Here is a 13,231-nt window from a genome sequence, read left to right as displayed (position 1 = left end):
GAATGTTGTTTTTGCCATGATAGTAAGCAGGCTGTGGTCTCTGTACACCAAACCTGAACCTTGTTTAACACTGGTTAATGTTGGCCAATGACAAGGCCATCTTTGACTCTTTGGGCCCATTTATGCCATCAAAATTAATAGAAAGCAAAGATGAGACAATCAAGTGAAAAAACTTCAGGGGGAAAAAAGGGACAGTTCTGGAACTCTTCTTACTCTTTCTGCATAATACCAATGTTCAGACGACTGTGAAAGATTCTAATTCTGCTCAGGGTTCAACTTTGTGTTTATTTTGTACAAATATCAGTAAAATGACAAAAACCAAAGGCTTAAAGATCTCATTAAACTTAAAACTTCTGGCTCATCTTTAACTATGGAGTTTAACTCAGAGTAGTAATCCTTCACCTCCTTCGCAGAGCCAGACCTAGGGATGACAAGCACTCGATAAGGATTCTTACCAGTGTATAATGTAATTCCTGTGCGGAGGTTGCTGGCACATATGTACCGTACACCCTCGCTATAATGCTCTTCACAATAACGAACCTTGGACTACAACGAACCTGGTCCCTGGATCCCACCTCAAGCCCCACTGCGGTGCTGGGGCTGGAGGAGCTGTCAGCCCCCGCCTCCACGGATCTCTTTTGCTATAACGAACTCCTGGCTATAACAAAGAACCGGCTTGCATTCCGAGGGGTTCATTAGAGTACGGGTGTGCTGTGCTTGACTAGCCTTGGTTCAGGAGACACTGTTATTGTTAGAGTAGCACACAGAGGCCCCATCGCGTTAGTCATCAATTTAAGGCCAGAAGGGACCGTTTATGATCATCCAGGTCTTTGAGCTGCAGTGTCTCTTTGGAAAAGGTATCCAGTCTTGCCTTAAAGGCTGCCAGGCATGGAGAATCCGCCCCCTCTAAGTTGTTAATGAATCAGTGCACAAACCTGCACCTCATTTCTAGTCTGAAATTGTCTAGCTTCAGCTGCCAGCCACTGGATCTCAGTCTGCCTTTTCCTGATAAATTAAAGAGCCACCTATCACCAGAAATCTCTGCCCGATGAAAATACTTTTAGACCATGATCCCTTTGAAACAATAGCGAGTGTTCAGGTCAGGATGGACAAAAATTGATCATTTTTAAAAAGTTAAAAATTTGATTGAAATCAGGTTATTGAAATTAAAGACGAGTTATTTATAAAAATAAACCTACTTAAAATAAAATTTGAAATTGACAAAATATAACCCAATAAAGCTATTTAAACGCATGAGCTGCTCAGTGGGGCCGCTGGGGGGTGCTGAGCACCCACTGTTTTCCCCAGGGGGTGCTCCAGAACCGGAGCTGGCGCCTATGATTGCAGCATAACCATAATGCGCCTGCGAGTTCTGAGCATGTGTAGGGGGCAGCTTTCTAATCCAAAAAGTTGAGGAAACAACTAAGGGGTCAACCATTTGGGATCTGATTTTGGCCACCAGGGATGAATTACTTGTGAACGGGAAGGTGGTCGGGAACTTGGGAGGAAGTGATCGTGATCTGATAGAATTCAAGATCCTCGGAAACAGCCAAACTGGGCTTCAGACAGGCGATTTCAACTGACTCCGAGAAATAGCAGGCGAGATGCCATGGAAAGACCAGTTAAGAAGAAAAGGAGTCGAAGGAGACTGGCAGTTCCTAAAAGCTGTAAATTGGAGACTCAACATCAAGCTATTCCAACACAGAGGAAAGATAAGAGCCACAGGAGGCCAGTTTGGCTGCACAAGGAGCTTTTTAGCTATCTAAAAACCAAAAGGGATCCATAAAGGAAATGGTGGGAGGGGCATGTCCCCAAGGAAGTAGACAAGGGAATAGCCTGCACATCTTGAAGGGACTATTCAAATTAAGTGGCTCATCAAGGAACATTTAACTCACAATGGACGATGGGAGACGCCTAACTACAGATAATTGGCTTTCCTGCTATGACTAAGTGAATTTATGCATAGACATGTCACTTGCTCTTGTGACTGCAAACTCCATTTTTTACCTGTAATTTGCCACTAGCTCTGCTGAGGGCTTTGTTTGAAACAATGGGTTTCCCTGCACATGGAGGAAGATATAAAAGGCCCTGGAAAGATCTCCATTTTACCTCTTTCCTGCTCTGGACTATGGACTTATACTAATACGAGCATCTAACAAATGGACGGAGGACCTTCCAATGATTTGGAAGCAACCAGAGACTTGACTTAAGTCAGCAGTTTATTCCATCACCGCTACAAGCCTGAACCAAGAACTTTGCAATTATTGTATTGTGACAAAGTTCCTGCTCTACCTTGGTGGGTCTTGCGCTTATTGGCGGATTTGCTCGCCTTGGAGCTTCACGGCAGCCCTCAGCTTGGCTATTTTTGTCAACCCACAGTCCAGGTCGACTCCTCCTGTGTCTGACCAGGAGTTGGGAGGATTTGGGGGGAACCCGGGCCCGCCCTCGACTCCGGGTTCCAGCCCAGGGCCCTGTGGAATGCAGCTGTCTAGAGTGCCTCCTGGAACAGCTGGGCGACAGTTACATCTCCCTGGGCTACTTCCCCATGGCCTCCTCCCAGCCCCTTCTTTATCCTCACCACAGGACCTTCCTCCTGGTGTCTGATAATGCTTGTACACCTCAGTCCTCCAACAGTCCACGTTCTCACTCTCAGCTGCTAGTGCCTCTTGCTCCCAGCTCCTCACATGCACACCACAAACTGAAGTGAGCTCCTTTTTAAAACCCAGGTGCCCTGATTAGCCTGCCTTAATTGATTCTAGCAGCTTCTTGATTGGCTGCAGGTGTTCTAATCAGCCTGTCTTAATTGTCTCCAGAAGGTTCCTGATTGTTCTGGAACCTTCCCTGTTACCTTACCCAGGGAAAAGGGACCTACTTAGCCTGGGGCTAATATATCTGCCTTCTGTTACTCTCCTGTAGCCATCTAGCCCGACCCTGTCACCGTATGTATTTGATTCCCTTAACCAATTTTAACTCTCACCTTTCTTTCTTTCTTTCTTTCTTTCTTTCTTTCTTTCTTTCTTTCTTTCTTTCTTTCTTTTTATAAATAAACCTTTAGATTTTGGATACTAAAAGATTGGCAACAGTGTGATTTTTGGGTAAGATCTGAGTTGTATATTGACCTGGGTGTGTAGCTGGTCCTTTGGGATCAGAAGAACTCTTTGTTTGATGAAACTGGTTTTAAAGAAAAAACAACGAGGAGTCCTTGTGGCACCTTAGAGACTAACAAATTTATTTGGGCATAAGCTTTCATGGGCTAAAACCCACTTCATCAGATGCATGGAGTGAAAAATACAGCAGCAGGCATATATACACAGTATATAAACAGATGGGAGTTGCCTTACCAAGTCGGGAGTCAGTGCTAACGTGGCCAATTCAATTAAGGGGAAATAGGCCACTTCCACCTTAACTGAATTGGCCTCATTAGCACTGACCCCCCACTTAATAAGGCAACTCTCATCTTTTCATGTGCTGTAATATTTATACTGCTTACTGTATTTTTCACTCCATGCATCTGATGAAGTGGGTTTTAGCCCACGAAAGCTTATGCCCAAATAAATGTGTTAGTCTCTAAGGTGCCACAAGGACTCCTTGTTGTTTTTGCTGATACAGACTAACATGGCTACCACTGTGAAACCTGTCACCATGCAAGGCACTGGTTTTAAAGAACCACTCATCTTTAAGTCAAGTGTCTGGGTGTTGAATCCAGGACTGGAATGCCTCAGGAAACTGCTTTTCTGAATTCTTGTTAGCCAGTGTGGTGAGACAGAAGTTTACTTTTGTTGCTGGTTTGGTATACCAAATGGGAGAGTAACTGCCAGTTTTGGGGTTCATCTGCCCTATTTCTCAGCAGTTTGTCCTGAATTTGGTATTCTCAGTTGTGATCCAAGAAAGCACAGTGACAGGGGTCAACAAGCATGTGGACAAGGGGGATCCAGTGGATATAGTGTACTTAGATTTTCAGAAAGCCTTTGACAAGGTCCCTCACCAAAGGCTCTTAAGCAAAGCAAGCTGTCATGGGATAAGAGGGAAGGTCCTCTCAGGGATCAGTTACTGGTTAAAAGATAGGAAACAAAAGGGTAGGAATAAATGATCAGTTTTCAGAATGGAGAGAGGTAAATATTGGTGTCCCCCAGAGGTCTGTGCTGGGCCCAGTCCTATTTAACATATTCATAAATGATCTGGAAAAAGGGGTAAACAGTGAGGTGGCAAAATTTGCAAATGATACAAAACTACTGAAGATAGTTAAGTTCCAGGCAGACTGTAAAGAGCTACAAAAGGATCTCTCAGAACTGGGTGACTGGGCAACAAAATGGCAGATGAAATTCAATGTTGATAAATGCAAAGTAATGCACATTGGAAAACATAATCCCAACTATACATATAAAATGATGGGGTCTAAATTAGCTGTTACCACTCAAGAAAGAGATCTTGGAGTCATTGTGGATAGTTCTCTGAAAACATCCACTCAGTGTGAAGTGGCAGTCAAAAAAGCACACAGAATGTTGGGAATCATTCAGAAAGGGATAGATAATAAGACAGAAAATATCATATGGCCTCTATATAAATCCATGGTATGCCCACACCTTGAATACTGCGTGCAGTTGTGGTTGCCCCATCTCAAAAAAAGATGTATTGGACTTGGAAAAGGTTCAGAAAAGAGCAACAAAAATTATTAGGGGCATAGAACGGCTTCCGTATGAGGAGAGATTAAAATGATTGGGACTTTTCAGCTTGGAAAAGAGACGATTAAGGGGGGATATGATAGAGGTCTATAAATCATGACTGGTATGGAGAAAGTAAATAAGGAAGTGTTATTTACTCCTTTTCATTACATGAACTAGGGGCCACCAAATGAAATTAATAGGCTGAATGATAAAAGTGAGGAGCAAACACTGCAAGGGATTTCTCTCCCTATCCATCTCCCTCTTTGCCCCTAAGAATACAAAAGAACAAACTGCTGGACTTTGGTCTGAAGATTTTGCTCAGTAATATAGCTGGGAGGATGTGGTAAGGAATTTACCTGGAATTAAATCTAGTTTGTTATGTTAGGAAGTACTTATCTTTCTTTTTCTTATAAACAATGCTGACTTTTATGCCTCATGACTTGTACTCAGTCTTACTTAAAATCCTATCTGCCTTTGTTAATAAACTGGTTTTATTGTTTAATCCAATCCAGTGTGTTTAAGTTACATTGTCTGGGTAACTCCATTTTGGGTGGCAAGTTGTGTATTGTTCCCTTAGCGGGACAATGGACCTAATATCTCTGGACTGTCCGGAAAACGGCTGAATGGTTCAGAACATACATTTTGGGGAGGAATCTGAGACTGGGGATGTGTTGTGGTCACCCTGCAGTAGTAACCAAGACTGGTTAGAACCAGAATGTGGCTGGCAGGCTGCAGTTACACACAGACGCAGGGGCACCTGCATGCTGGTGGCTGTTTGTGAGCAAGCCAGGTTGGGAGCTACAGCAGCAAGGCAGTGCAGGGCCCCCCAGATTACAGGGCAAGTGATGAGACTGGTCTGGAGAACACTCACGCATGTCACAATAGTTACAGTGTGACTTCCCAAAAATATCACAGTACAATGCGCACTGCTGAACACACGCACACAACTGTCATTAAAATATACAAATCAATATTTTTGTATGTATATTTATAATGTGTTTTATAACAAACTAGTCACAGACTGTGCGTTGCAGTGTGATTTTGGGGAGCATGGTTTCTGATGTGTGCATTGAGGGTGATGGTATTGATGATTAGAGATGCCATTAGTGTACTGGGGGCAGTAAGCTAATGCTTGGAGGCTGGTGGTGTACTGGGTGTGAATGGTACCTGTAATCTAGAACCTCCTTGTTTTTGGCATTAGGCATGTGAGGAAATAAACTTGAACAGCCTTAACTCTAATTTAACATGACTGTTTTGTGGGGATGAGCTCTTCCATGGGCTTAGACTTCTGAGTCATGAACTATCAAGAGACTAATTCATGCACATACCTTGTTGGAACCTTAACTATGGAGCTTCCATAATCCTCCTAGATCTGACGTCCTGAAAGAATGCTCAAGGCCTTGATCTTGGGTTAGCTTTCTCCTCCTCCTGTGCTCTGAGCCGGAGATGCAACAGACACTTACAATAATTGGTTGGTTGGTTCTTTCTGTTGAAGGGTACAGTAATCCAGTTCAGCAGCAGCTGGTACAGTGACTGTGTCTGCCAGCATGTGAGTTGGGAGGAGTGTCTGTTGCATTTGGATTTGTCATGCGCTCATCAACCACTGTCACAATATCAGGCTTACATGGTTTCTTCATTTGTTTCCTGTAGGTTCATGAAGGTGGCTGGCCGCACAGTGGATGCTGTTACCTGGCAACAGTAGGTATTCACCATTCTTTTTACTTTCCCAAACTAGCAGCTGTGCAGCAATGAGATGTTTAGGGCAGAGTTAACATCTTGTCTAGGTTCAAACGGTCACTGTGAAAGGGACAGACCCCCTGGAAGCCACCTCTTCAGCCACTGTACTGTGCTTAAGTGGAGAGAAAGGCCATCCCCTGGCAGCTCACTCGGAAACACGCCATGGCAGGGACGCATTAGCCTTTGCTGTTGCCCTGGGCTGGGTGTGTAAGTATCTACCTGGGGAACAAATATTTAATAATGGGTTCTCCAGTCTAGCAGAGACAGGTCTACAAAGAGCCAGGGGCAGGAAGGTGAAGCTGGATAAATTAAGGCTGGAAATATGGTGTACATTTTTAACGGTGAATGTAATTATCCATTGGGACAACCTAGCAAGGGCTGGGGTGGATCTCCAGCACTGACACTGCCTTCCTAAAGGATCTGCACTAGGAGTTATGTTGGGGCCGTTCTCTGGCCTGTGCTATACAGGAGGTCAGACTAGGTGATCACAGTGACTCTTTGGGTCTTGGAATCTCGGAATAATCAGTCACCCCTCCCAGCTACCAGATTGTTCTACCAAATTGCAGGAAGTGGAAAAAGCTCTTCCCCAAGCTTCATTTGTTGCCTGGGTACCTGATACCTCGTAAGGTAGGCAGACAGCTTCAGGGCTAGGCCAGGCTGCACTGGACAGGGGAGCAGAAAGCTGCATGCGCTGCGTCACTGGACAATTTGAAAGTCCTTCTGTGTATCCTGCTTCTCTTTGCACCTCTGGCTGTGGCCTCTCACATGCTGGTGGCCTGGATCTAAACCCACCAGAGCTAGAGAGAGAAAACTCAGTCCAATGGAAAATACATTACTGCCCAGGAGTAATGCAGAGCTGGGTTCTCTGCCATCCCTACATGGGAAACAGAGACTGGGTGTCCAGGGGGAATCCACCTATAGGAATAACCTTTAAACCACTACACAGCACTGTAACTAGGATACAGGGCTGGAGAATAGATTCCATGGAAATCTTTTATGTAAACTCCCAGATTCCAGTCCAGGATGGGATTGTCAGCCAGAGGTTAACGCTTGATTTCTCACCTGACTCCCCAAATTGCAAAATGAATGTTAATAGTGCCATTGGTAGAGAGGCTTGGAGCATGTTCGTATGTCATGGGTAAGGTGAAGATGTTGTCAGGGATATTTTTAGTAATGGTCAGGGACAGGTCACAGCCAATAAAGAAAAATTCCTGGAAGCCCGTGGCCTGTCCCTGACTTTTACTGAAAATATCCCTGACCAAATGGGGAGGCCAGCTGCCTCCAGAGGTTGGAAAGCTGTGGGGGCCGCTCTGAGCTCTGGGGGTCCCCCCTGCCTGTGGGGGCTTGGAGCTCCAGGGTTCCCAGGCTCTGAGCTCTGGGGGTCCCCCCTCCCTGTGGGGGCCAGGAGCTTTGAAGGATCCCCAGTGACCCCAGCAGCTCAGAACTCTGGGGCCCGCCACCCACGGCAGCTCAGAGCTCAGGGGCCACCCCCTGTGTTGGCTGGGAGCTGCGGGGGCCCCGCTGCGGTCAGGAGCTGTGGTCCCACCACCCATGGTGGCAGGGAGCTCGGGAGGGCCCCACTGGCTGTGTTGGCCAGGGGCCGCAGGGCTGGGGTGCTGCCTGCAGCAGCTCGGAGCCCCAGGGGACCCCCACTGCCCACCTCCGCTGGGGCCCCGCTACCCGTGTTGGCTGGGAAATACGCCGGGGTCCTGGCACCCATAGCCACGGGGAGCTGCAGGGCTACCCCACCACCCACTGCGGCCAGGAGCTGCTGCCTGTGATGGCTGGGAACTCTGGGAGGCCCTGGCACCCGCGGCCCCAGGGAGCAGTGGGGGAACCCTGGAGCTTCCAGCTGACAGGGCTGAATTCACGGATTCCGTGACTTCCGTGAAAAAATCGTAGCCTTAGTCTTGGGCAAATAGTGGGAATGCCTCATGCCGGACAGCCTGAGCTGTCCTGTGTACCCTAATCATGGGCGGTGCGTGAACCACCAGCTGCGGGAGGCTAGCTCCCAGCCAGTCCCACCCCCCAACACGAGGACTCGGGAGGCACGAGGCCCCCTCCCCTGGCCCCCAAGCAAAGGGCAGGCGGCGCACAGCCGCCGAGCAAAGGGCAGGCGGCGTAGCCCCACCCCGGCCCACCCAAGCACAGGGCGGGCAGCCTCAGTGCCTCCAGCCTCACCCACCTCTCCCCAGTGCTGGGCGGCCCCAGCCACTCCAAGTCCCGGCCGCCCTAGCCCCAGCAAGCTGCTTCCCTAGAGAGGAGCACCATGCCGGGGCTGGGGTCAAGGGGGAAGGGCAAGCACTAAGCAGAGCTTCGGGGAGGAGCCTGGGTGGGGCCGCGCGGGGCTGTTTGGGTAGGCACAGCCTTCCCCAGCCTATGGGATGTGCTGCCCATGACCCTAATCCTGCTAGAGAGTCGGGAACCACTACCTATGATTCAGGGAGCGTGCTGAGCCCCAGCGACTCCCCTGACAATGAGGGGTATGTTAAAAACCAAACCCTGACTAGCGGCACTGGCCACCATAGGGTGTTGGCTTTTTTTGGTGTAAATTATTCCATGTCCTCTCCCCTTCCCCATGAGCATCCGCTTTCCCGGTTCGTCTTGGAGTGTTTGCAGGGGCACGTTCCACTGTAGGTGCGCACCTTGTGCACAGTGATTGGAGAATGTTACCCTCTGCGGGACCCAGCAGGGTGCTCCGAGAGCCCTCTGTCGCCACCCTGGTTGGAGAGGGCAGAGCCACCCTGCGCCCTCTCAGCTGCTTCTTACTGCCACCGATGGCTGTCAGAGCAAAGCCAGGCTGCGTGCGACAAATGCGTCCCTCACTCCTGTGTGTATATAGCCTGTTGCTGTTAGAAATTAGCCAGTTCTCAGTGCTAGGTTTGCATTTTAGGCCTTTTTTGACCACTTTTTATCTTTCGGTACCAGGATCGGTACCAGAACGATGCCCGGCTCTCCAGGGTTACGTCCTGCTGGACTTGTGCTAAGCCTGTGCCTGTCGGCGACCCACACCTGGCCTGCTTACAACATTTGGGAAAATCCCACATTAGTGACAAATGTCCCTTTTGTGAAGGGACCAAGCCCCGCTCAAAGAAAGAACAACACAGAGGCTCACGTGCTTACTTAGGGAGACAGCACTTTGCCCTCCATCAGAGTCATCACTGGGGAAAGCGCCCCCCGTAAGTCAGTTTCAGAGTGGAGTGCCCCACTGGAGATGTCCTCTCCTCTCCTCTCTCTCTCTCTCTTTGCCGGTACTGAAGAAAAGGCTCAGGCCTTCCTCAGGTTCGGTACCAGGGCCAAGTAGAGGCAGAGACTCTGTGAAACATGCAGGGGAGAAGCTGCCCCTGGTGCACTCCTCGCCTAGGGAGAGGAGATTGCTGCCTCTGGAACCTGTGCCAGGTCTGTCGAGGCCATCCCCTGAGCGATCTCTGCAGTGCCACTTTACTTACTGTGTATAAAGCTTATGTAGGGTAAACTCATAAATTGTCCACCCTCTATAACACTGATAGAGAGATGTGCACAGCTGTTGCTCCCCCAGGTATTAGTCACTTACTCTGCGTTAATTAATAAACAAAAGTGATTTTATTAAGTATAAAAAGTAGGATTCAAGTGGTTTCAAATAATAACAGACAGAACAAAGTAAGTCACCAAGTAAAATAAAGCAAAAACATGCAAGTCTAAGCCTAATACGTTAAGAAACTGATTACAGATAAATTTTACCCTCAGAGATGTTCCAATAAGCTTCTTTCATAGACTAGACTCCTTCCTAGTCTGGTACAGTCCCCTGGTACAGTCCTTGTTAATTCCAGCTCAGGTGGTAACTAGGGGATTTCTCATGACTGCAGCCCCAATTGTTCTGTTCCACCCCCTTTAATAGCTTTGGCACAAGGTGGGAATCCTTTGTCTCTCTCTCTCTGGGTTCCCACCCCTCCTTCTAAATGGAAAAGCACAAGGTTAAAGATGGATTCCAGTTCAGGTGACAGGATCACATGTCCTGTGAGACTTCATTACCCACTCGCTGGCACACACGTATACAGGAAATCTTACAAGTAAACAGAGCCATTTACAACCAGTTGTCCTGGTTAATGGGAGCCATCAAGATTCCAAACCACCATTAATGGCCCACACTTTGCATAATTACAATAGAACCTCAGAGTTATATTTCATACTCCTAGTTTCAGATACAAGAACGGTACGTTCATACAAATAGGATGACCACACTCAATAGATTATAAGCTTTGTAATGACACCTTACAAGAGACCTTTTGCATAAAGCATATTCCAGTTATATTATATTCACACTCATAAGCATATTTTCATAAACATATAGAGTGCAACGTCACAAGCTTCCACAAAAGCTGGAGCAGTCAAGGGCCAAGCCTGTACTGTCACCCCTCCAGTCTCAGCAGGTTCTGCCCCAAGATCCGTACCAACCAGCCAGAAGTCTCTCAGGCAGCTTCTTCACCACAAGACATAGGTCAGCCACCACCTCAGAAGTCTGTGGCATTCTCGTCTCACGGGGCGCTGGAACAATGTTTATAGTGCGGCTGCTGAGAGCTATTGAACCAAACTGTAAACCCTGGATATACTGTAATGGAAACCATTTTAAGCCAGGGGGTGCGGCAGCCTGTCCCCTCCCACCTGCCCGGACCTCTAGTTCCAGCACCTGTGTCGTCTCATCACCAGATTCCCTGCTGCCAGAGGACGACAGGGGCTCATCCAGATCTACTGAGAAGTATGGCCTCTGTGCTTGACATCCAGGCAGAGGAGGGGCGTGGATGTTCCCACAAGCTGGTGGACGTTCTGGTATCGACAGTCCCTGCCAGGGTAGCTCTGCCAGCCAACGACGTCCTCATGGAGCCAGCTGAGGTGTTTTGGCAGACACCTTCCTTCTGGCCTCCCATGGCAAAGCAAGCTGAGAGGAGGTGCTACATCCCCTTAAAGGGGCATGACCATTTCTGCTCTCCTCCCTCCTCAGGTTCCCTTAATGGCAGCTGCCAATGAGCGTGAGAGACGGGGACAACAAGCATCGATGCCAAAAGACAAAGATTTGAAGAGGCTGGATCTGTTTGATCACAAGCTTTATTCGGCAGGAAGTCTGCAACTCAGGATTGCAAACCAAGAGTCACTCTGAGTCATGGGGAAAACAAAATGTAAAGAGAAGTTACCAGAGGACTGTAGACAGGAGTTTACAGGAATGATAGAAGAAGGTAAACTGGTCACCAGGACTGCTGTCCAGGACAGTTTAGGTAGTGCAGACTTGGCTGCTCGAACCATGGCGTCAGCTACTACTATGAGAAGGTGTTCGTGGTTGCAGTCATCCGGGCTACCGCCAGAAGGCCAGCAGACCATCCAGGACCTCCCTTTCAAAGATCCCTCGTTGTTTTCAGAAAAAAATGGATGATAGACTCCATCGGCTAAAAGATTCCAGGGCAACACTAAAATCTCTTGAAATCTGTAGTCCAGCAATGAAAGGGAAACAATTTCATCTACAGCAGCTGTACAGGCACAAAATTTTTGCTCCCCGATCCCAAGATCTGCCAAAGAGAAAGGGCCGGGGTCATAGGAAGTGTCCTATGATATAGTTCTATTGGTTCCCCACCTTTCATTTACCAATTCCTTATCCCACTTCCTAAGTGCTTGGATCTTAAGCACGGTGGAACTGAAATATGCTCTCCAGTTCATTTTCCCCCCACCCCTTCCCTCTACAGGAACCACTCTCAAGAGATTGTCCTTCAACACGAGGTGCAGTCTCTTCTTTAGAGAGGGACCGTAGAGGAAGTCCTGTTGTACCTCAAGGGGAAAGGCTATTCCCATAACTTCTTCATTCCCAAGGCAAAAGGGGGCTGTGACTGCGGTCCCAGGGAGCCACACTGAAGTTACTCAATTAGGGTAAACTGCAAAGAACGGGGCAGACAATTCCCAAAGCTGGTGAATATTCCAATACTTAGATTTACCAAACCAGCACAAAGCAGCTTCTATAGCACCTCCCTGGTTCTCCAGAAGCCAGCAACACAGATCCCTTAAAGCAACCCAGCCTCAGGCCTCCACCCAGACACCCAAGTTAAATGTGATGAGGATTACTGAAAATCTTATTCATCATAGAAGAAAGTTCTACCAATCCCAAAGGATTGGACACATTACCTCCCTGGTTAATGAATATTTCAGATCTTACCCAAATATATACTTACAGCCAATCCTTATTAACTAAACTAAAATTTATTAAAAAAGAAAAGAGGGAGTATTGGTTAAAAGATCAGTATCTATACAGACATGAGTACAGTTCTGAGATCAGATTCGTAGTGGAGATGGTGAGCTTTGTAGTTGCAAAGAGTTCTTTCCAAATTAGTCCATAGGTTACAGTCCAATGTTCATATTTAGGGAGATCCAGATTAGGAGTGTAGATCTCAGTTTTATTGACTTAAGCTTCCCCTGCATGAAGCATCAAGCAGATCTGAGATTAAAAGACTCTTGGGACCTGATCTTTTTTTACAGTTTTCTAGCAGCCCCTTGACCATACAGTCCTGGGTGATGTAACCTTCTGTTTCCCAAACATCACTGGTAATCAACCACATGGATTAACATAAGGTAATTTATCCATTAAGTAGCTCATGTACAGCTTTAAAGAGACATATAGTCAATGACACAATTTCACCCAAGATTCCTCTAAATATTAATATTTCCTTTTGATCTCTGAATCAATAGCTATAGTAACAGACAGGAACTGTCTGTTTACATGGGTAACATCTAACAGGATATAAGTAAACACATAAAATTAGTATCACCTCTAATTCTCTAACCATAACAGGTTTGCATTTCAAAGTTCTAGC

General features: G+C 47.2%; 1 protein-coding gene across 1 annotated transcript in view; it reads left to right on the top strand.

Moving 5' to 3' along the window:
* The window catches only part of HPSE2 (heparanase 2 (inactive)), a 285,993-nt gene that overhangs the window by 202,103 nt on the left and 70,659 nt on the right, over positions 1 to 13,231 (top strand). Inside the window, exon 6 of the mRNA XM_077823368.1 lies at positions 6,315 to 6,362. Coding sequence (XP_077679494.1) covers positions 6,315 to 6,362 — 48 coding nt within the window. The remainder of the gene's footprint in view (positions 1 to 6,314; positions 6,363 to 13,231) is intronic.

This window comes from Eretmochelys imbricata, chromosome 7, assembly GCF_965152235.1.
Source record: "Eretmochelys imbricata isolate rEreImb1 chromosome 7, rEreImb1.hap1, whole genome shotgun sequence".
In the NCBI taxonomy this organism is placed as follows: domain Eukaryota; kingdom Metazoa; phylum Chordata; order Testudines; family Cheloniidae; genus Eretmochelys; species Eretmochelys imbricata.
Note: the sequence above shows the minus strand (reverse complement) of the source record. Positions and strands in the feature narration are given on the sequence as shown.